Source organism: Epinephelus lanceolatus, chromosome 22 (genome assembly GCF_041903045.1).
Source record: "Epinephelus lanceolatus isolate andai-2023 chromosome 22, ASM4190304v1, whole genome shotgun sequence".
NCBI classification, from domain to species: Eukaryota; Metazoa; Chordata; class Actinopteri; order Perciformes; family Serranidae; genus Epinephelus; species Epinephelus lanceolatus.
Genome location: NC_135755.1, coordinates 5,073,230 through 5,098,503, shown reverse-complemented (window position 1 = coordinate 5,098,503; position 25,274 = coordinate 5,073,230). Strand labels below are relative to the sequence as shown.

The 25,274-nt window shown below is 38.8% G+C and overlaps 1 protein-coding gene across 1 annotated transcript; it reads left to right on the top strand.

The window, feature by feature from the left end:
- The first annotated feature begins 428 nt into the window (after window positions 1-428).
- Window positions 429-23,141, top strand: LOC117245708 (uncharacterized). Its single transcript, XM_078163878.1, has 17 exons — window positions 429-481; window positions 1,305-1,407; window positions 3,204-3,545; window positions 4,114-4,401; window positions 4,499-4,630; window positions 4,918-5,090; window positions 5,381-5,491; window positions 5,743-5,847; window positions 6,836-6,874; window positions 8,299-8,394; window positions 9,805-9,903; window positions 12,183-12,239; window positions 12,546-12,659; window positions 14,565-14,627; window positions 17,711-17,794; window positions 20,952-21,032; window positions 21,285-23,141. Exons 2-16 carry the CDS (start codon window positions 1,314-1,316, stop codon window positions 20,985-20,987), a joined length of 1,833 nt encoding a protein of 610 aa, XP_078020004.1. The 5' UTR covers window positions 429-481; window positions 1,305-1,313; the 3' UTR covers window positions 20,988-21,032; window positions 21,285-23,141.
- Window positions 23,142-25,274: the final 2,133 nt, after the last annotated feature.

Below are 25,274 nucleotides of genomic sequence, written 5' to 3'. Positions count from 1 at the left end.
TAAAAAAGCATGAAAATACAGTTTGTTCATAAAAAATGTTCCCCAGGAGAGGACCCCCCCGGAATCCCCCTACAGAAGTCCAGGCTCAGCCCCAAATGTCCTCAAGTGCAGGAAACGCCCGTGCAAACAACTACTGTTCCCCTTTTCCTAAATTACTATGGCAACAAAGAAACACTGTTTTCTTTCCTGATGACTTTGACTGCAGCTGTCATATTTTATAATCAGTTCAAAGTTCAGTTCATAACTAAGATACTCAAAGTAAAAACTGAGTGTAGAGAAGCAGAACCAATCAAGGTTTCAATATGTATTTTGTTATGTTTATAATAATGACAAACATTGTTATAAAGTCAAGTGGTCTGAGCTGAGGCAGAATCTAATGCACTCTGTGGTTGATTAAACAGGGCATGTTAAGCTCAACAGTCTGTCAATGATTTACAGACTTTGGCTGTGCCGTCTGATGACCAGACACACATTGTAGCAGGTACGTCGTCTTCTAAGTGCATTTTTGCCAATTTTACATGTTTTAATTAAATTTTATTCCAAAAGACAGTATCACTTTACCACCTGTAAAAGTGGGTCTGCTTTCAGAGTTTTGGACTTTGTAGTAATATTCTGTAACAGAGAGTTAAGTCTGTTTTGAAAACTTTAACTGAAACATCGAAACCATCGATGAAACTTATATCAAAATGTTGAGTAATGGTGAGAAAAAATCAGATATAATTGATGATATGGGCAGAAACATAATAAGCCTTGAGACTAACTTGTTTATTATGTTAATAGGAGTCATTAGACTTTGTATCATAGAAAGGACTTTAATGAGGTCTAAACTATTGAACAAGTCTGTCAAAATCTATTTACGTTTTAAATTCATTTAAAAAACAGTCTTTGCCATGTTGGCATGAAAAGCGAAAGTATAACTCATTGCACCTTATTGCATATGGCAAAAGTGAAAGTTTAACTGCATTACATGAACACGTCTGTTCTGACATTACATCAGTAGTAATAAAGTATACTGCCAAGTGTTTTCAAAGGTAAAGGACCGCTCAATATGTATTTATGATATGATAATGTACTAGTAGAACACAAATGGTGTTAAAGGGCTCTTTTTTTAGTGTCGCAAACACTGGTAAAAATCTAAAAAACTCCACACATGATCAATTTTGGGAAATTCCTAAATCAAGTCAGAGAGTCACATACACCACAAAACTTGTTCAGGACTAGGTCTGCACTATTTATTGTTGCTGACATCAATTCAAAAGCATATTTTTCCATATAATGTATCACTGCTTTCATTTGAATTTCAGAACTTTAAGATGGTTCCTCAGAGGAATGGACTGTCCCTTCAGTCTCAACTCAGACCCCTCAGTGCTTTGGTTTTCCATCTTCTCCTGACACACTCTGTTAGAGGTAACTCACACACAAATACAACCTCAGGGCCACAGTGAGGCCTCAAATCAAACATGATTACAAAATTTTATTAACATACCAATTGATGAAAGGCTAAAAACTACTGGTGCTGGTAGATCCTACATGCAGCTGAGGCTGATGGGAACTTTTGTTCACCTAAAAAGTCTTGTTCAGTGTTTGGTTGTACTAACAGACCTTCTAAGGAGTCAGATGGTCGTTTTTTCATTTTCCATTTTGAAGTGGTTTAAAAGGTCCAGTTTGTAGGATTTAGAGGTGTCCACTAACAGAAATGGAATATAATAGGTATTCATTACTACACTTTAGATAGTGTATATAATCACCCGAAAATAAGAATCATTGTGTTTTAATGACCTCATAATGAGACATTTTTAGGGAGCAGGTCCTCTTCCAGAGTCTGCCATGTTGTTTCTATAGTGGCCCAGAGTGGACAAACCAAAAACGAGCTCCAGATAGGGCCATTTACATTTCCTGTGATGTTGCCTCAGCCACCATAGTTTTCCTGCACATTTGACACACAGGATAAGTTTCAGGTCTGCAACCCTACCTCAAGATGCCACTGAATCCTACACACAAGACCAGTATTTGTCAACTGGAGGCCTGTAGGCCACATCTGGCCTGCCAAAGCTTTCCAGCCAGCCCCCAGAATATGAACTGATTCAAAAGATGTGTTTAAGAAAAAAATACATTAAAGTATTGAGGATATCTAGTGTTTTTAACCATCCTATATTGGATCAATGCCAAAAGCAACTGAGACCCCCAATATGACCTTTTCAGCCTCAGGTACTAAATAGATTTAAATCCATCTTTCGCCTTATTACTGATCAGGTTCCGGTAAGCGTACCTTACAAATGTAGTTGTTGACCTTGCACTCGACTTTCAAGCCTGTTTTTTGCACAGGTACAAAAAACAGCACAAGGGTATCATAGATAACCATCGCTGTAAATAAACTGTTTTGATAAAGCAGCTAGTATTAAAATGGTCTCCACCCTCTCGTTCAAATATGGTGACTTCTGATTCCAAATGCCAAAATGACAACAGCCAAAATACCAACCTCCGGGTTTCAGAAAGGGAGTCAACACACCAATGGGTGTTCTCATGGTACTACATCTATTATTTCATACAGTCTTTAGGAGCCTGGTCTCAATCCGAAGTCATCGAAATCCAATGTTTGGGCAGTGACTTGCAGCATCAGAAACCAGTGAAAAAAGGCATCCTTTGACGTCGGCATGATATGCAGCCAGTTGCCGTTTTTTCCCTAAAACCTTGATTTTGACAGACTGAATGTAAATGTTAAATTTTCTGTGAAAACAGAAGTGTATTCTGAAAGAAGACAATGCATGTAACAGGCAGAGCTTGACACAATGTTCCAGAACATCAGCAACCAACACACCCAGGGTACCGTGGACGTCGTATGAAGACGTGGAAAGTCCATGACCAAACGTCAACATGTGACGAGGTCAGAGTGAGAATATGTTTTCTTAGGTGTATGTATAAAGTACTGGCCACATTGAAATGTCAGTCTGATGATGGCCCTGATGATGTGATGAAAATAAATAATTTTCTGAAAAACTTTATAACTGTGACATCACAGATTCTTTGTTGTCAGCAAACATCTCTCCCTCGTTCAGGTTTCCAGTTAACTTATGACAAATATGTTGTTTATTCAGATTACAGGTCTATATGAGCACAGTATCATGGTGTATGAAGAGCCTTGTAGAGATGAGCAGATTTAAGTGGTTCCTACTGCAGGAATAAACAGATGTCTTTCTTTCCAGGTCAGTCTCAGTTGATGGGTCCATCTCAGCCAATAGTGGCAACAGTTGGTGATGACATCATTTTACCATGTCACCTGGAACCTGCAGTGGACGTTGCTGCCATGACGTTGGAGTGGACGAGATCTGACTTGAATCCTATATTTGTCCTTGTGTGGCGTGCTGGTCAGGACTATTTATATAGTAAAGATCCATCCTACAAAGGAAGAACGTCTCTGTTCAGTGATGAACTGAAGAGAGGAAACATTTCACTGAAACTCTCTGATGTGAGACCTTCTGATGCAGGAAGATACAGATGCTTCATCCCAACATTCAATATAGACTCTTTCGTTGAGCTTGTTGTTGGTAAGTGGACACAGAATTAGGTCATCAGAGCTTTCTTCTGGTGTAGGGAGATGAAGAGTACAGCTACAGTCATCAAACATCAGTGTAAACAATGATTTGACACTTTTCCTGAGAACATTTTGGTTATAAATATTATGGAAAGAAATATTTTCTCACTAAGTTGATGCAGTAGAATACCTAAAAGAGTTTGACAAACACATTATGTGATATTTCGTAACCCAGAACCAACATTCAGTTGTGAATTAGTTTTGAATTTCTAACTCTATTATTGGTGACAGTAAATATGTGACCCCTTTACATTAAAGCAGCCTCATCAGTAGTTCAGGGACCATCTGTGTTGATATAGAAACTATTGTATCAAGTAAAAGGCTAATCTTCTGTCTTGAAACAACAAACTGAGGGAGTGGCCTACACCAAATAATTCCAAAGGCTGCACGAATGCAGAGGATATATTCTTTACTTTAGTCATTTCTTAGCTTTACAGTTGAACAGTAGCGCATCTTTATAATAATTAATATGGCGGTTGCATTGCTGACTGGTGTTTTAATTTTTTGTTGCTCATCATCAGGTGCTGCGTCCTCACCTGTCATCAGTTTAGCAGGGATCGACAGAGACAAGGGGGGAGTGGTGTTACAGTGTGAGTCTGCAGGCTGGTATCCAGAGCCTGAGGTGTTGTGGCTGGACGGTGAGGGAAAGCTCCTCTCTGCTGGACCTACAGAGACAGTCAGAGGTCCTGATGACCTCTATACTGTCAGCAGCAGAGTGACTGTGGAGAAGAGACACAGCAACAGCTTCACCTGTAGAGTCCAACAGAGGAACATCAACCAGACCACAGAGACACACATCTCTATGTCAGGTAAACAATGTACATCTTTATCATGTGGTCACTGTTTCAATTTCAAATAGCTCCAGCTCTATATAGATGTCATCTTATTTTTGTTTTATCATTTCAGATGATTTCTTTAAGGTCCAGTCCAGTTCTGCTGTTCCCATCATCACTGGTTTGGCTGTTAGTTTGACTGTTTGCATCATGTTTATAGCCTTACTCCTCATTTTTTTGTGGAAATGGAGGCAAGACATAATCAGTAAGTCTGAAATTAATTTGCAGTGCTTTGTGAATGTGAAGTTATTCTCACAGGATTTGTGGGAGAAATGATATGAATTGTGTACATTAAATTTCATTAGATCAAAATATAGTATTTTGCTGGTTATGGTGTTGATTAAAAATGTGGTGAAATATCTACTTTCATTTCCAATCAGTCCAACTGTCAGGTGTCTGACATTTATAGCTCATCTTATACCTCGTTTTAAACTGAAAGGTCTTTATGCTGTGAAACCTTCCTAAAACTCTACTGTCTATGCTTTTACACAGAGACCAAGAGAAGCCACTGTGATGAAACTGAGACAGGAAAAAAGAAGAACAGCTCTAAAACCAACAAAACTGAAGATCAGTCTGTTCCTGTTGAAGAAAGAGAGCACCTCATGACAACTGAAACAGTGGAAATGAAGGTAGTAAAGGGAAAAGGGGGAAAGAAAAGCAAACATGTAAGTAGAGAAACAGAATCTGTGTTAAGAAAGGAATTAAGAAGACAACAAGAGCAGCTGTGACAGACAGATAACTATTACTGATGTGTGGACAATCAGAGGCTCAAGAAAAATGGGACAGATGAGGCACAGCTGAGACAGACAGAGGGATGAAGGTGAAGGCAAATATCAGTGGAGACTGAGATAACAGCAAAAGAGAGATAAGCCATAAATGCATGTCAGTATTTGGTATTGTCAGTAATAAAGTTATGTCTCACATCTGGTCTTTGTTCATTTCTCTCCTCTGTCAGATTGAGAAGCAGAGATGTCAGCAGCAGCTCCTGGAGGAGCAGCAGAGGAGGGAGGAAGCTGAGAAGGGAGTTCAGACTCTGAAAGAAGAGATGGAGACCAAGAGGAAGGAGGTCCATCTTTACTTTCATAATATAACACATTGATTTCAGTGTGAAGTCACATTCCTGGTGTCATCCATAGTGTAGATGAGGTCAAACTTACAGGAGTTTGTTTGAGGTATTCACAAAATAAATTTCAGTTTTAAGAAATTTTAATTTTTCAACATTTAAAGACCAGTCCAAATACAGACAGACTTTATTTTTTAAATGTTAATACAGTGAACATGTCTCTCATTGTCATCACCTTCTCTCTGTCCTTGAAGGTTGAAACTAAACAATGTGAGCTGCAGCAGCTCCATGAAGAGAAGCAGAGGAACGAGGACGAGCTGCAGACACTGAAGGAAGAGCTGGAGAAGAAAAACAAAGAGGTTCATATCTTCATCTTCATCATTCTCTAGAGAGAGAGAGTCAGCTGTCATGACTCAACATTTTCAGCCTGTTTTCATTCAGAAGTCGTCAAATACCATCGCTTTGTTGGTGATTTTGGTGTTTGACACTGATGCCAAAAGCTATGCTTTGCACTGGTATGATACGCTGCTGGGTGGCGTCAGTTCATTACTGGCTGGACGCCACTGGTTGCATTGCTATGATATGCTGCTAGACCGCATCAGTTGGAAACGCGGCCTACAACAATGTAATATAAGGAGCTGATTATGAATATGAATGTAGAGCCAAACTATGATGTTTTTTTTCTAAACCTAACCACGTGATTGTGTTGATGTTACACTGGTGTTTGCCAACTGTGACGTCCCTCCCACTGTCTTGGAGGATGTTTCAGCCTTGACTGAGCTCACCTTAGCCCCCCGCGCTTTAAAAGCTGCCTCATGTGTTCACTTGCTCTCTCTCTTCCTGCAGTAGTCATCCACCCTGCATCATTGCTTTTTGGTTTGTACCTTCAGCACCTCCACAACACACCTGACACACATCCATGCATGGCTTTCAGTACTGACTTTGCTGACCTACATACTGCAATGGTGATTTAAGTTAATCTTGGTTTGATAAATTATGTTGTTTTCTCTAAATCTTGTGTGTGTGGACTCCCTACTTGTCACATCCATTGAGCCAGTTTGTCAACAGCAGATGTGGAAAGATACCTGGTGCTCTATATGTAGATGCAAAAGTCCACTGACAAAGCAACAAAATGTGACGACTTGGGATGAGAATGTGTTGGCATTTCTGCAGCTTGAGGCACAGGAAATGGATCAATGTACACTACGTTTACTTGATAAACTTTATTTACACTTAACATGTGGCAGATAAAATACACTTGAATGTATATGAAGGAAATGTTCAATAATTACTCAGATGCTTTAATGTGGTACTCATGTGTCTCTGTATGTCCTTCCATTTCCTCAGCTGGAGACAATTCCAGAAACCCATTGCTTCTTGTCTCGGGTAAGTGGTCATTATATAAGTATAATATATAAAATATATGGATAAAGTATGAAAAATATATGTTGTTTCCTAATATTAAAAAAAAAAAACAGTGCCACCACAAGACAAAGTGTGTCTATCAGAGTAATTTATCAGTTTATATAACCACCAGATTGTGGCTTTTGAATGACAACACTGATAAACATAGTGGTTTAATTGACAGAAAAAAAACTGTGCAAACAACTTATTAAAAGCAGAAGAGCAGCAGGGAGAATCCATATCTGTATAGTGCACAGATTTGTGAACCCGGGGATGATGAAAGAATGGCCTGCCTTACTCCACCTCTGACTGCTTTACCCTGACATTCTTACTCTGATCTTAACCAATCCCACTCCTCTTGCCTAAACCCAACCAATCCAACCAACAAAGGCAATGAGTACTCGCCATCTATAGGGAGAGTTGGGCAGGTCATTCCTTCACCTTTCTAGGATTTTCTAATTTGCATACAGTACATACTGAGAGTAAACAATCAGTACGTTTACATGGACAGTTTAATTCCACTTTTAATCGGAATGAAAGGCCATTCTGATTAAAAGTGGTCATGTAAACAGTCATTCCGATTGAAAATTAAATCCGATTAAAGGGGATGGTTTATTCCGTTTGTCATTCCGAATGAAAGAATTTTGTGTGTATGTATACACTCATTCCTCTTTAAGTTCATTCCGGTCTTTCTGCGCGTGCTCATTTCCTTGCCCTCCTCTCTCGATGACGTATATAACGCGCATAGCAACGGGCTGCATAGCAACAGGCTGAGATAGAGCGGTCGGACTCGTTGCACTCACCGGTTTCCATTCGCCACAGCACGGTCTTCTGCCTCCCTTCTTCGACCGTCTACCTCCCTTCTCCTCCTCAACAGACGAAGCATTAGCAGAACAAGGTTGTTGTCGTACTGCTGCTTCAAGAATATAAGCAAAACAAGCCCGAAAAAGGCACTAAGAACGGCGTCGTCAAGCATCTTGTTATCCGGAGCGAGGGCGAGGGCTACAGTGTTTTCTTCCGGTAAATGTAAACACGTCACATCTGCCCCGCCCCCTATCCAATCAGAAACCTTCCCTGCCCCAAACCTTGCGCAGACCTGAATAAAGGCGATTGAACTGATCTCCCGTGTAAACCCTCATTCAGAATGAATATTTCCAATGTAAACTACCTGGAAAGACTTTAATTCCGAATGATTTCATTCAGATTTATTTCATTCTGAATGAGAAGCCATCATGTAACCATAGCCACTTTTACCACCCACACACCTGAAATAAAGCTACACAGGAAACTTTGCTGCTGAAACGCAGAATTTCTGCAATGTGGAGAAAAAAAGTGCTGATGCTTAATTTTCTTGCCATATGTGTCATTGTGCAACATGTTGAGTCACATGTCTTAATACGATCCAGAGGCACCACAGGTTTAGACACCAGAGATGGGAAGTGGAGACACTGAAGATCAAGCTGGAGACTAAACAGACGGAAGTAGACTCCAAAATCAAAAAGGTTTTTATTTGTTTCCTTTCCTCTTAAGATTTTTTTTCAATTACCTACCAGTGTGTTTTCAGTTTAGCTTCTCTGTCTGGGTCCAAGTCACTTCCAGAACCAAGTCAGGTAAAGAACAGATCTAAGAGAGCTTGAGACTAAAATGATTTGAGTCATTTTCAAACAATAACCCAAAGTTTCTAGTTTAAGAATATGACTGTAGAGGCTGTAGTTACATGTATTTACCTCTCAGACACACACAGCAGGTTTCAACTCTCCTCATGAGGCAACATGACGAGAGTTGATGGTAATTTGGTGAAAATGTATCTTCAACATTGCACTGACAGTCGACAGATCTGTTCTTGAAACACCTCTGCACAGATGAGACTGGTCAGGTATAATTCTTGGGGCAGCTGTGGATCAGGAGACAGAGCAGGTTGTCCACTGATCACAGAGTTGGCTGTTTGATCCCTGGCTCCTCCTGTCCACATAAGGATGTCCACATGTCAGAGTTTTCTTGGGCAAGATGGTGTGTTTGAATGGGTGAACAGTAAGCCAACATTCTAAAACTCTTTTGAAAAAGCATTAAAAAAAATTCAGTCCATTTACCATAATGACTCAGTATTGAGCCTGTTGATGCAGACACTGGATGGACACTAGGCTCTTTTTCCTGTGTGTCATGGTCTTCTTCTGTTGTCAAAAATGGTGTTTTATGTTTTATTATTGATTTCTATTTTAAATTATGATTTGATGTGAACTTATACTGAAAGGATTGGATTGATGAGGTCATATACATGTTTTATTGTCATGATCATAGTTTGGGTTAAATCAAGTACTTTGTGAAATCTGGCGAATTTTGTGACCTTCATAGAGGTTCCAGGCCTCATGGCTTTAGCCTGATGGCTTTAATCTTATGGAACGATCATGGTCAAGCATTAAGAAAAGAAAATCATTGTTGGTTTAAAATTGAAAATGAGCAGCAGTCTCTTGTGTTAAAGTCTAATATTTTGTTGATCAGTCCATCTCAATCTGCTCTGTATGCAGACTTTGTCGCTCTATAACAACTTCACCTGACTTCCTCCCTTGCTCTTGTCTTAATTACGACGGCCTCTACAGAGCAGTGTCACTTGAACATTAATATTGTTTTTGGACGCTTGCTGAAATGACAGATGCTGATGTTGGGGAACAGTTTATGTTTTTGACTGGTTGTTGCAGTTGTGCCAGTGAAAAAGGAGAAAAAGGAGAAAAAGGAGTTATTAAAAAAACACACATTCAGAAATGTTTATCTGTTCACAGCAGCTTAAATTAGACATATAGATACAACCATTACATAGACTTGAATGATTCTCTGTTGCTGTTTCATGTTGTATCACATACATTCAAATATGCATCAATCAGAAAACATGTGTCTCATCTTCTCTTTCCTACCAGATTGATGAGAAACAAGCTGAAGTCCAGCAGCTCCAGAATCAGATTCAGATGGTGTCCAACCTGCAGATCCTGATGGAGACTCTGTCCAAAAACATGGAGGTCCATCTCTCTTTCTTAACTCTGCTGTGTCTGATAAGGTTTCCAGTCTAGGTCTGCAAAGACATGAAAAACAACAAAGTATTTACACTAACATTTAGTATCAAGTATAATGTGGGGAAATTCAGCAACACTTATCCTCTATAACTTCTCATCACAGATTAAAGGTCATCATGACTCTGTGCAGCCCATTTGCCAGAAGAAAATGTTAATTATACATTCTTTCAAACCGTGAACATGTCAAATTGGTACACAGGGCTGCCCCTGACCAAACTGGGGCCCTAAGCGAAATTTTATTTGGAGGCCCTCATCCCAAATGTATCATAGGTACAAAATGACCGTACAACAACTTGCCATTTAACTTGACAACCTTTACTGGCAATAACAAATGTACTGTAGATACAGTAGTTTGGCTGTATGAGTCAAATAAAATAAAAAATTAAAATAAATAAATAAATAAATATTAAATAAAAATAACTTCAAACTGAAATAAATAAATAAACAAATCTGAGTCACAAATAGCCATCAATTACTCATCAAAAGAAAGTAACTTCCACCACCTCAATCCCCCACCCTTGATTAAACACTGAAAATAAAATAAAAGAGGGAGACAGGTTTTTCCTATTTAATCTTATTTTGTTATATTTCTCCCTCTCCCCTCTCTGGAGGCGTCCGATCTCCCTCAGCCCTCCGCCTCTCCCACCTTAATTAAACACTGAAAACAGAAATAAAATACAGAGACATTCTTTTCAATTTTCATGATATTTAGCTATATTTCTCCCTCTCCCCTCTCTGGGAGCGTCCGACCTCCCGGCCCCGCACATACCCCCGAGGCTCGGGTCTCCCCCTCCGTGGAGCCCGCCAGCCCTCCCGTCCCCGCACATACTTTTGGACGACATGTCGACAACTCTTCACCTGTTGCAGCTTTGCAAGTGCCTGCCAGCGCACCCCTCTGATTGTACAGATGTCGAGTGCTATCAATCATTGCAGCGACGCATGGGCGGTCAGGTCTCTTCTCTCCTTCCTCGAGCTGATTCTACGCGCGCCTCATGGTAGCGCATGTGTGCATCCATTGCGCATATGCGCAAATGCGTCCCCTCGCGCAAAATGTGGCCCCCCATGGAAGATGAGGCCCTACGCACAGCACGTGTTCTGCGTTTAGGGAGGGGCGGCCCTGTTGGTACGCTTCATATGTACCATGTCAATGTTTCTAAAGTGACGTAAGGTATGGGCTGACTTTGTCATCTGGAGGTGGAGGGAATGGCAGATGGTGTGACACCTGTCAAGCTGTAGACCACTGTCAGAGACCAGCAAACAACAAAACTGGTTGTTCCGGTGTTTTTCATTTGCTGTTAAAGCTCTGAACATGAGTGTATTGTCGCAACCCGTTGGTGTGTTTCTATCGGCTTTGAAGGGCTCTAATCGTCAGTGTTGAATTGCGACTTGTCAGTGTCAGTCAATGTCACTCCATCAATTTTTAGGATCCAATCATAGGCGTTAATAAGGACCCATCAGTGTGGTTTCATCCGATTTTTAAGGCTTGTATTGTATGGGTTTTTTAGCAACCCATCAATGTTTTTCCACTGACTTTTTCCAGTCATGGGTGTTGTATAGCAGCCTGTCTGGTTCTCCATGTACTTTTAGACCCCAATGATGGATATTTTGTAGCAGCCCAGGTATTTTCGTTTGCTTTTTAAACTCCAAATGCAGGAGTTTTGTAGCCACACATAGGCCTGTATCGGGCCACGAAAAGCTGTTTGATTGTGTTTTTGTTTTTTGTTTTTTTGCCAACTCCTGGTTAGTTTTCCTGCTGCTTTGCCCCCAAAACAGAGTATTTTAAGCCAAAACATGATCTTTTTCTAACATTAACCAAGAGAAATTTGTACCTCAACCTAACCACAGGGTAACCACAGTGTTGTTGAAATGTAACTTTTCAATGTATCTGCTGCATAATAACATGCAAAAGTAATGTATCCCTGGTTTTTAGAAATGTTCAATACCAACATTTTTCTGGAGATTGGATTGCTTTATGTATTTAACAATTCAGACCTTGAACTTAAAGCTGCTTGTGGAGGCTCATAGTTATTTTTAGTTCACTTTTACTCATGAAATAGTGTGTATTCTTGAGGTTTTACAAACCTGTGCATTTTCTTTGCCATAAAACATTTGCAGAGCTGATTTTCTAAGTATTTTAAGTTTGTCTTTATTGGTTTACATCATAAACCACTAATATATCTTGAATGAAAGAACATGGCTATCTTAATCTTCCTCTTTCTCCCCAGTTGGAAAGAAGCAGAGTCACTCCAGCCCACTCTTCCTCCTCTGCTGTAAGTGGCCAGGTACAATTGATACACTTTAAGGTTTCCTAATGAACATAAAGCTTCCTTTAAACTCACTGGCAGTAGAAGATGTTTGAGCTCACTGAGAGTAATTTGGTTAAAGATTAGTTTTACTGGTCAAACTGTGGAACTGCAGAGTTTCTAACACAGAACTGTCCAAGTGCTCTCATCTGAACATAAAATACATAATCTACAACAATCTGATCTTGAGATGTGCTTGATATTTGTCATATTGTGTTACCTACCTCTCATCCCTTAATAAGGATGTCTAATGTCTCTAATCAGTCTCCTCTCTCTTGCTTTCAGTCAAAGTGGCCGATAGTTTCCAGGCAGAAGTTCCAGGAGGAGCAGCAGAGGAGGGAGGACGCTGAGAACAAGGTGAAGAACCTGATGAAGGAGCTGCAGACTCAGATCAAGGAGGTTTGTATTTGTATTCTCCACCAAAGATTTCTGTCTTTCCAACCATCCACTTAACATCTTTCCAGTTTCCCTTCACAGAGGTTCATCTTTTCTTGATACTGATTTTTGTTTCCACCTGTTTGTTTGTTTTTAGTTGTAAGTCTTACAATTTCTGCTTCACTTTATCCTTAGCGTTTAAACTGTACAGCAACATAAACCACAGAAGTTTGGCTTTACTTACTCATTGTTTGGGCTTGTTAGTGCAAAAATTATGTGAATAATTGAATAATTACAAAATCAACATTTTTATTTTTCACATTGACCTCAAAATGTTGAAAAGTGTTGAGGTGGTGAGCATTCTGTTTGCCTCAAACTGAACATTTGATGAAGGTTACAAAATACAGAAATGGGGTGTCCAACTGTCATAAAATGTTAGTTAGAGAAATCAAAACAGACTTATTTGGAATGAATGAATGAATGAATCAATCAATCAATCAATCAATCAATCAATCAATCAATCAATTTTATTTATAAAGCCCAATATCACAAATCACAATTTGCCTCACAGGACTTTACAGCATACAACATCCCTCTGTCCTTATGACCCTCGCAGCGGATAAGGAAAAACTCCCCAAAAAACCCTTTAAAGGGCCAGTGTGTAATATTTGGCATGGTTTATTGTCTGAATCTGAATCTGAATATTCTACCCATTAATATGTTTATATAAGTGTATAATCGCTATAAAATAAAATTTGTTTGGTTTTCGTAGCCTTATAATTATGCTTTTATATATATATATATATCAAGGGCCTTGCTTTAGAGAGATCGCCATCTTGCGCCGCCATGTATGTACGGCAGACCGAGTGGACAATCCAGCCAGCCAGAGAACGCGTTTCGCGTGTATAAATAAACCAACGAAGACAGCGGAAGGAAGGAAGAAGGAGGAGGAAACAGCCGAGAGTGTTAGTAGTTCGTAGATAGAGAGTAGTGAAAAGTTTTTTTTAGTTATAAAGTTTGCGAATGGACCACACTTACCACGCAACAGGAGAGAATGAACCCGAACCGTCATCTGCAAGGAAAAGAAGACGCAACTTCACTCCTTGTGATGCACTCTCTGCGGTGCTTTTTCTCCTGATGATATATCTCCCCAACGATTTGGGACAGAGTCTTTTACCCCCTGGAGTGTTACCGGAGTTTCTGGAGTGCTCAAATAAACTGGCCTTTTTCCCGAACGCTACTCTGGTCTCCTGCTCGTGAGGGATCCATTACAATATCGTTACATGGCTTAGATTTCTAAATAAACATTCACCTCGTCGCTAGATAGACCTACTCCTGAAAAAGTCGTGCGCAAAGCTTTTTGTTCCTACGAGGCCACCGTCATTTACCCGACAGGAGGGGTGAGCGAGTGAGCCCTGCAATCTAGAATTTGACCACTGATGTCACTGTTTTCAACCCATTTTACACACTGGCCCTTTAACGGGGAAACAACGGTATAAACCTCAGGAAGAGCAACTGAGGAGGGATCCCTCTTCCAGGACGGACAGACGTGCAATAGATGTCGTACAGAACAGATCAGCATAATAAATATCATATCATCAGTTCAAAAATCGTAAGTATCAAGGTAATGAAGCGTGTTAAGTAGGTTTTTGAGCTGTTGAAGAGCTCAGGGTCTGCAGGACATTATACAGAATGTCTAGGTAAAAGACTTACAAGATACAAGAAATTCTAACAGCTAAATGTATATTTGTTGTACGTCTGTGTTTGACTGTGATGTACAAACAGTTGTATTCAGCCAATCAGCTCTGAGAGGAAACACAACATTAGATTCAACAGTCCAGATAGTCTCAGGTTTTGTGTCAGAATGTCACTTCCTGCAGATAATCAACATCCATCTGTCTGTCTGTCTCTCTGTCTGTGTAAATGAAGTGGAAGAAGAACTATGAGCTGATGGAGAACAAGAATAAAGAGATCAGCCACATTAAGAGACATGTATGTATGCACGCATGAAGACACACACACACACACACACACACACACACACACACACGCACGCATACACACACAAAACCTTAAACTCACTACATACACACATTAATGAAATGCGGTAAAGTGGCTCACGCTGAAAATAACATCAACATTTTGCTACATTTAGCTTCAAACAATGTTTAAAAAAGTGTTGTGAATTTTTTAATGTCACCTTTTACCACATTTACAGCAATATTTGTTAACTTAGAAATATATTAAATAGTTAAATCTAAATATTAAATGTGGCACCTAAATGTTAAATGTTAAATCTAAATATTAAATCTAAATCTAAATCTAAATGTTAAATCTAAATCTAAATACTAAGTCTAAATCTAAATGTTAAATCTAAATATTAAATATAAATATAAATCTAAATGTTAAATCTAAATCTAAATACTAAATCTAAATCTAAATGTTAAATCTAAATATTAAATGTGGCACCTAAATCTTAAATGTTAAATCTAAATGCTAAATATAAATATAAATATAAATATAAATATAAATATAAATATAAATATAAATGTTAAATCTAAATATTAAATCTAAATCTAAATCTAAATGTTAAAACTAAATGTTCTGGGTGAAACTAAATATTTAGCTAATATGCAAATTCACACTGCCGGTTACCGGAAGTACCAAAATAAAAGCTCAAGATGGTCAGACTGTGTTTATAGAATCAAATAACAAATTCAAACCAACTGATCGGGGGAAATGAAGATTTGAACATACATTAGTTATTACATTGATAATAACTACCTAAAATAACAAAAAAACATGTTTGGAGAAAGTTTATTTGACGTGTACTTTGAGCTGTTAGTGTCCCTTCAGAGGGAATCGCCTGGTTGTTTACAAATACTTCTGGGTAGAAAACCAGCGGAGTTTAGCTACATATATATATGCATATCTCACATTTTTCACGTCACTATGTCACTGTTTAGACTAATCTGGTGTTTGTAAAGTCTATAAACACAATGACTGAACAAACATTACTATCACGTTCTGAAATTAATAACATTGTTATCGTAGATTAGCGGGGCTAACCGTTAGCTGTTAGCCCCGTTAGCGGTGTCTGTAATGTCTGATTAACTCTAAACGGTCTGTGAAAAAAAAATATTTTTTTCCAGCGGGTGTCTTAGTTACAACATGATTGAGCTAACTGGAGTAGTTTCATGTCATATCCGACAACGGGAGGCTTTTAACAGATGACGTCCTGATAGCTTTGCTGCTGCTGCGGCCACTGATGCTTTCTAGACATTGTGATTTCCCAAAACTGAATAAATACCACACATCGCAACACAAAACTGCTTTGCTAGCTCAATCATGTTGTAACTAAGACATCCGCTGGAAAAAATATTTTTTTCACGGACCGTTTAAGAGTTAATCAGTCATTACAGACACTGGTAATGGGGCTAAGAGCTAACGGTTGTTAGCTTAGCTTAGGTTGTTAGTCCCTCTGAAGGGACACTAACAACTCAAAGTACACGTCAAATAAAATTTCTCCAAACATATTTCTTGTTATTTTAGGTAGTTATTATCACGCTAACGTATGTTCAAGTGTTCATTTCCCCCGATAAGTTGGTTTTAATTCGTTATTTGATTCTATAAACACAGTCTGACCATCTCGAGCTTTTATTTTGGTACTTCTGGTGACCGGCAGTGTGAATTTGCATATTAGCTAAATATTTAGTTTCACCCAGAACATTTAGATTTAACATTTAACATTTAGATTTATATTTAGCATTTAGATTTAACATTTAGATTTAGATTTAGATTTAATATTTAGATTTAACATTTAGATTTAGCATTTAGATTTAACATTTAGATTTAGATTTAATATTTAGATTTAACATTTAGATTTAGATTTAATATTTAGATTTAACATTTAGATTTAGATTTAGCATTTAGATTTAACATTTAGATTTAGATTTAATATTTAGATTTAACATTTAGATTTAGATTTAATATTTAGATTTAGATTTAATATTTAGATTTAACATTTAGATTTAGATTTAATATTTAGATTTAATATTTAGATTTAGATTTAGCATTTAGATTTAACATTTAGATTTAGATTTAATATTTAGATTTAACATTTAACATTTAGGTGCCACATTTAATATTTAGATTTAACTATGTAATATATTTCTAAGTTAACAAATATTACTGTAAATGTGGTAAAAGGTGATGTTAAAAAATTCACAATACTTTTTTAAACATTGTTTGAAGCTAAATGTGGCAAAATATTGATGTTATTTTCAGCGTGAGCCACTTTACAAACGGCACCCCATAACCAGCTGGTGAACATAGTGGAGCATTTAAAGTTGTCTAAAGAGACAGATATTTCCCTCAGGAGGTGGAGGAGACCAAAACAGAGCAAAAAGAGAGAAATTGGACTGACGTTCATCAGGTGACACAAACAGAAAGACTTCTAATGAATCATCATGTTGCTCTGTGACAGATATGGAAAAAAGCAACTGTACAATTCAACATATTGACATAAACAGTCATGATGTGTTGACGTTGTGTCTGTAACTTGTCTCTGCTGCCCGCCTGTGGCCTAAAACAGATCAGCTGTTTCAGCTTTAAGAACTGGCTCCTCTCTTTCTCAGTGTCCATGTTATAAAAAACATAACAGACAGATGTGATGGTGGAGAACATTAGTGACCTGCTGGATAAACACAAGCAAACACAGAGTAAATAATCAGTAAACTTCATCATGTATTGGCACTTACAGAAAGTTTTTAACCAGTTGACTGTAAATGAAGAAACACAGACAGACAGACAGACAGATTCTCTGCTGGTCATTCATTCATTCATTCTCTCCACTGACTTATTAACAAAAACACAGCTGTTGCTTTGTTTCATCTAAAGGTCCAGCTAGAAACCTGCTGGGGTCTTTAACATGAAGAGTTCATCTCTCATTAGACTTTAATTAAAATACTGAACAAGTCAGACCATGAAATGCCTTCCTGTCATGTCTCAACTCACACACTTTAATGAGAGAACAGTTCATTCATCTTCTGTCTTCATCTTCTCTCTCCTCTCAGGAAATTGAACTAATGGCTGATGTCAAGAAGCTCACAGAGGAGAAACAGAGGATTGAGAATGAGCGGCAGCAGCTGCAAAAAGAGGTTCAGCTTCTTTTTAAATTGATGTTTGTTTTCACCTGTTTGTTTGTTTTTAGTTGTGTATCTCACAAGCTCTGCATTATTCTATCTTTAGCTAATTTAAATATCATGAATAAATAAACAAACCACACAAAGAGTCAAAGTATTGCAAAATAAATTGAAGCTACTGGGTTTTGTTGAGGTTAGCTTTACTTCCTCATTAATTGGGATCACAGACCTCCACTGTTATTACTAAAAATAAAACAAAACAACAAAAAACATATGTATGTATATATATATATATATATATATATATATATATATATATATATATATATATATTTCAGAGGCGATTGCTCTGAGACAACAAGGGAGGCTGAACTTCACCTAAAATTTCATAGAAGAAATGGTCAAATATGCACTATTGGATTTACATTAAAACAAGAATTTACATTGCATTAAATGTGCGCTGGATGATGTTCAAACGTCAGCTGTTTATCACCAGTTTTCAAACGTGACCTCACTGTCATACATTCTCGTGTCAGCACGGTGGACGCGGAGCCTCCAAGCATTCCTATGAGACAGCGCTGAGCAGGTTTTTTTCATGCAGCAAAGCGAGACGGTCATTGGATAAATGCGACAAAATCGTCACTTCCAGGGAGGCTCAGTTTCCCTGGGACCTGATGGAGCGGTAGGCAGGAGAGGACGCTCGGTGTCTGCATGATGATTGGAGGAACTGTCTAAAAGGCTGAACCCCCTTGTGATTGACAGCACTTTGGAAATACACACCGGCATCAGCGAGTCGAGTCTTCTGACAGAGTGCCGTCCGTAGTTCCTTATTTTCATAGGTGATATAGCTCATTTTCACCATTAAACCCATCTGAAAATCTTTGAGGTGTGCTTTGCTGTGGTTCTATGGCATGAGTGTGGTTCAAAAACGGCTTCAATTAAATGTTCGCTACAATATGACAAATTTTATGATGTAAACTTAAAGTGAGCTTCCCCTGTCTGAAAGACCAGCAGCTGCCACTTAAATATATATATATATATATATATATATATATATATATATATATAGTAAAAGTGTTTAAGTATTATAATGAGTATGAAGCAGTGTTACATCAAATCAAAAATATTTCATCTATTATATATTATATCTAATATTTCATGATTAAAACCACTAAAAACACTGTACAAAACTGTGTCGCATTAGAAATCAGTGCATCTCTGACAACATTCAGCATCTCTGGGCTTGCCCATAACATAGTATGGTGTGCTCACCCCTTTTCTTTCATGAGCTAATGTGTGCTCACCTTTTTCTGATTCAGATGCTCAGGACATTTTTACAATGAGCCGAATTATCCGTAGAGGTCTCTTTCTCTCCAAAACAACCACACCCAGTGATTTTAAGTGGTAAAAACACTGAATAACACAATGTCATGTTACAAATCTATGTATTTCCGTCGCTTGTCCAACACATGCAAATTGTTCTCTGATAATATAAGATCTGGACGCTCAGAAAGTTTTTACAGGAAGCTGACTTAATCACAGAGGTCTCTTTCTTTCCAAATCAAACAGTCGAAATGATTTAAATCGCTAGAAACACAGTATAAAGCAGTTTCACGTTACATATTAGTTTACCTCGGACACTGCACATTTTACGAGGGCTTCTTGCTACAGTGGTTGATGCGAAACATGAATGGCCAGTGTTTGGTTTGTCTGTTCTGGACTGGTGTAGAAACATGGCGATGCAACATGGTGATCTTCATAAATGAAGGCCCAATCCCTATGTAGATATAAATGGCTCATTCTGAAGTAACAAAACATACTCACTCTTGTTTTCAGGGGATTATACACTAAAGAATTATATTATATTCCATTTCTGCCATTATATCTCTGTAAACCCAAAACACTGGACCTTTAACTGATATACCACATTATATTCCTTTGATTGTCTAAAAGTCATTCACAGACAGGGTATCCTGTATTGCACAATGACGTTACTTTGTGTTAGAGGTCAAAGTCTCTGTTAGACCTCTTTTAAACAAACTGTTATACAACTCCAATAAGAGAAACTGAAACTTATATTTATTCACTCGACAAAACCCGAGTGAATATCGGTGTTACTTATTCCAGGTGGAAAGAACTGCTGTGGAAGAACACTCTGGAGACGCATATATTATAATCGTACCAACCTGTATTTGCTGCACTGTGCCGTGACTATCACATAAAACGTGTTATTTTAGCATAACTGTGCTAATGTTTGCTCGTGTTACCAAAACAATTAGAAATAAAACACTCCTAACATAACGTTATATCTCACAGATAACCTACATCTCACTGGTAAGCTATAACATATTGTAGCGCCCCCCAGGACGTGTGGAAAGGATGACACAGTTATTCTGCAAACCACCGTTTATTACTGAACAGTACAGGTTACTGTTGGCCGTAACCACGCCAAAACAACCAACAAACAAGAACTTAGCTGTAACTCCAACTGTGCACTCCTACTCTCTCCTCCAGCTCGTTCATACACACACCAACACCCGCTCTCACAGCTCTCATCCCCGTCACACTCGCACCCCGCCCCCCTACCTATACTCATTCAATCCCAAACATGCCATTAACTCTGCAGGGTCGCTACAATATCGTAACACGGTTTAGATTCCTAAATAAATATTCACCTCGTCGCTAGATAGGCCTATTCCTGAAAAACTTGAAAAACTCATGGATGATGCCATCTCTGTCTGCGCAAGGCTTTCTGTCCTACGAGGCCACCGTCACTTACCGGACGGGAGGGGTGAGTGCGAGTGAGCTCTGCAATCTAGAATTTGACCGCTGATGTCACTGTTACTCACCATTTTTACACACTGAGGCTTTAAAAGTCAACACCATTCACAGAAACAGAGCAGATGGCAATACATTGTATTTAGCCAGGTTTAACAGCAAAAGTAATGTCAAAGGCATGTCTGTTAACAATTTTATTAAAATGATGAAAAGTCACCAGTTATCAAGATGATAAAACACTTCAGTGTTTCTTTCAGCTGTTAAAGAGCCCAGAGTCTCCAGGGCCAAAGACTTCTTAGAATACAAGGAAAACTAACAGCTGAATGTTTAGAGCATCTGTGTCTGATTATGATTTATAAACATTTAAATCAACATCCATCTGTCTGTCTGTCAGCTGGAGAGCAACAAACAAACCGCTGGCAGTGGATGACAACAGAGAAAGAGCTGAGGGAGGCACAGCTCTAGTGAAAGTTTGGTAAGGAAGACAATACTTTTCTTGTTCAGGCTGTAAGTTTCTCTCACACCCTGCCATTCACTCATTGCATGCATGCTCACTCACTATGTCTGGGTGTCATTGTCTGGGTCTGTCAATTGAGTCATCAACTGTTCTTCAGCTGATTCACAATCGACCAATAGCACAGCGACACACCTTCTTTGTCAGCTTACGATCTTACTGCACCTCATTTTAAATATGGTTCCTTCTCTGCCGTGTTCTTTCTTGCTGCAGTTTTGTGCTCCCTCCACCTCCCCATCACCAGGTCATTGTCAGTATTATGCTTCCACCAATTTGGAGTGGAGAGAGCTGAAGACCTGGAGCCTTACAGACCAACTGCAGATCACTCTCATCAGCAACACTGGAGAGAATCAACATCAACTAGTTTATAACCTCTGACAGATGAGATGAAACATGCTGTCATAGTTTTTTTTTCTTATCTTAACTTTTTGCTCCTTTTAAACACAGTAGTCTCCCATTTAGCTCCTTTTATCGGCAACAGGGAAACGAGCATGACAGGAAGTTAGCACATAAAAAAAGAAAAGAAAATACATTGTAGATTTGTAGATTTATTTATTTTTGAAATAATCATGGACAGCACATATTAATAAATACTTTCATGTAAGTATGCAGAATTATAGCCAGTGGCTAATGTCCATCCTTTGTCCTTAGGCAGATTAGTGTTGACAATATACAATCAACATCAGGGACATCATGAATCAGATCTTAAAACTCCACATTGTAGTAATGCTTATTAAACATTAAATGACTTCTTGATCTGGGATCAACAAAATCTTTTTCATGAATATCAATTCAAACATTATTCTGTTTTTCTCTTGTTGTATATTTAGCTATTTGTTTGAAGCGTGGTGAATATCTGCATTTGTTTTATTTTTACTATTTATATATTTTACTTAAAGGAAACAGCCTTAAATAATTGTTAAAGAAAAACATAGGCTACTGAAAGCTCATTTATTGAACTGTTGTACAGACAAAAAGTGAATACATTAGTCTCAGAACCAAAGTGTGAGCTAACCAAGGAACTTTTATTTTGCATGTTTACTAGATAGTCACAGATTTTTGGTATTCTATGTTTTGTATAGTTTGTAATTCAATTTATATTGTAGATTTAGAATTACCTGCTCCACTTTCTTATAATAAAGAGTTAAAAAGATAAAGACATCTGATGATATTGTTTTGCTTTCTGTGAGATGAGACTTGTACTGGAAAAATACTTAAATGTTAACTAAAACCAGACAAGGATTCACGTTTACAGCTCATTTTGAATGTGAGGTTCACATTATATTATCACAAAGTATACACAAATAACATGTCGCCTGATTCTCTCCTGAAATATGGGAATATGTGACAGACTGAAGCTCAACAGCTCGACTCTAGTAACATTTTTTAGTTGTTAATCATCATGCTAACAGCCATGTAAGGCTGCACAGCTGTGCTTTGAGCTAAAGGCTAAAGTCAAAATGCTAACACACCCATACGCTAACATGCTACCAGGTATTATCATGCTCACTATTCACTATACTATTCTTATTACATTATACTCAGTTTTGAATGTGTTCTGCTATTTTTGGACACGCTGAACAAAATGTGATGAAGTAACACAGTTGAACAGGTGCTAATGTGAACACTTCAGGTTGACTCTGTCACCATCTACTGTTGGATGTTTCCACAGAGCCTCCTGAGTGCCCACAAACTGACATCCTTTTTCTCATGTGGTCTATATGTGAGAATCTCAAATTATCACCAGTATTCTTAGGTTTTAACTCCAGTGTTTCCTCAGTGGGGGCCCTCTGCACTGGGGGCTGTGATTGGCCCTGGCTGCGTTGGCGCTGCCTCGTGGGTTGCTTCGACTGGGTTGGTGGGGGCTGCACTCTGCCTTCTTGGCGGTGGTGTGGGCCTCTCTATCTGCCCATGTTGAGGTGGACTCCGTGTTGGTGTCCTAGTGGCCACAGGCTGTGATCAGCTCCCGGTGCAGACGGCTCCCTGCGGTATTGTTTCCTCACCTGGCTGCTCTGCGCTCTGCCACATGTTTTTATGTCTACATCATGATTGTGTTTGTGGGTGTGTTTGGATGGGTGTGGGTGGCTGGGGGGTGGATGGGAGGGGCATTGCTTCTAACCATGTAAAGCACTTTGTGCTACATTTTTGTAAGAAAAGTGCTTTATAAATAAATAAAGATTGATTGATTGATTGATTGATTGATTGATTGATTGATAAAGTCTAAAAAAAAAAAAAACAATAAATCAACATCAACACGTCAGCTGGCTTTTTAAATATAGATCATTTTCTGCCGGTGAGAAAGACTAAAGAGTGAAGAGAGGTTTGACACCTTAAAGTTAATAAACCAACAGTTTGGTCATTTATCGGTCAGCTATCTTTATGCACAAGTATCAATTATTTTGAACTCTGAGTTTCCCACAGTGCAGCAGTCCCACCAGCAGCAGCAGCAGAGGCACCATCACTATGGTGAACACCGTCCTTAAGACGAGGACGACATGTATGAAGAGGTCTGAACAGGGACACATGTCTCTGTGATGAGCTGCAGAGACAAGAGAACATATCTGCTGTAACATCATGACAGTATTAACAGTATGTAACAGGTTGTCTCTGAGAGCTGCTGGAGCACAAGTTGAACACTGATCCTGTGTGTGTGTGTGTGTGTGTGTGTGTGTGTAATGTGTACGCAAACACAAACTCCATTAAAAGATCCAGCTGTAATCAGCGGCCGCTGTCATTAATGGATGTTTCTTTATGTGACGCTTTAGAGGATAAAACATCTAATTTTTGTAAAGACATTTCCTTGTGTCTTCTCTCCTCGCATGTCTCTTGGTGTCTTATGAGGGCAGAGCTAAGATGTGAGAAGGAGGCGCAAGTCAGGGAAACGTGTATTTGGAATGGAAACCTTAACTTGATAAGTAGTACATAATTATCCGGGTGCAAATAAATGCAGTGGTTATATTTTCCAATGTAGTCCAATGTCTGTGAGGTCAATGTAATTTTTAAAGTATTTTCTTCAATGTGATCCGAAAACTTTTGGTAAATGTTGGCCTTATAATATAAACATAATGGCCGTAAATATAAGGACATCCACCAAAGTATGTCAACACCTACACATTACACCCATATGTGGTTGTGCAATGTTTTTATCCACATAACAGCCTCCACTCATCTAGTTTCAGTCCAGATGTTGAACTAGCTACAGGACTTTTCTCCCATTATGAGGTCCAGTGCTGATGTTGTGTGATAAGGACTGGTGTGAAGTCAGTTTTCCACTTCATCCCAAAGGTGTTGGACAGGGTTGAGCTCAGGACTCCGCACAAAACTGGGAAAATCCTTCCTTGATTGACCTGACTTTGTGCATGTGGGTATTGTCATGCTGAAACAGCAGATGGTGTCCCCACATTGGAAGCACACTATTGTCTAAAATAGAGACACACAGGCCTTGTGCATGCCACATATTGCAAACATGTCCCTGATCAGCTTTCTCTATTGGTTGATTGCTTGATTGCCTCAGTAGTGTATAATCAGCCATCTTCCATGGGTCAGTTACCAGACTGTCTTTGGTGTTACACTTGGCTCTTCAGCACTGATTTCTGATCCTGCCTGGCTGAACAGCACTGATTTCTGATCCTGCCTGGCTGAACCTCTGCCTGTTTCCTGGACTCTGATTCCCTGTGTGATCCCTGTTGGTTAAGTTTGCCTTCTCTGGTTGATCATCTGGTTTTGATCCTGCCTGTTTACTTGATTAAACCATTTGGATTTTGACTGTTTAAAAGTTGTGCCAGTGGGTTCTTGTCTGTGTCAGCAACATATTTATTCTTTCAGATGATGATGATGAGGCCTCATCACTCTTCAGCTGGCTGATGATCTTAACATTTACTCATTCGAATGTGGATTCCTGTTTTGAAGTCTCTATTCTGGCCATCTTGGATGTTTGGAACCAGGAGTGATCTTCCTGGATGACAGGGTGGAGGGTGCTACAAAGTGCCTTCATTGTGTCACCTTTGAATTTTAACACAGAACCGACAAATGGCCGCACATTGCCACCCCAGTGTGTTATTCTAGATGGCACCCAGCATCCTGGAAGCAACAGCGTCAGCCGATAGTGTGACATATAACATACACTTAGGCAGCGCTTTATAAACCATAACAATGATATCACAAGGTAATAACCACCATTTAACATCTGCATTATATGGCAGC

Coding starts and splice junctions, on each gene's coding strand:
- LOC117245708 (XM_078163878.1), top strand. CDS start 1,314: ATGGTTCCTCAGAGGAATGGACTGTCCCTTCAGTCTCAACTCAGACCC. Junction 5,492..5,742: donor TGGAGACCAAGAGGAAGGAG/GTCCATCTTTAC, acceptor CTGTCCTTGAAG/GTTGAAACTAAACAATGTGA. Junction 14,628..17,710: donor TCAGCCACATTAAGAGACAT/GTATGTATGCAC, acceptor CTCTCCTCTCAG/GAAATTGAACTAATGGCTGA.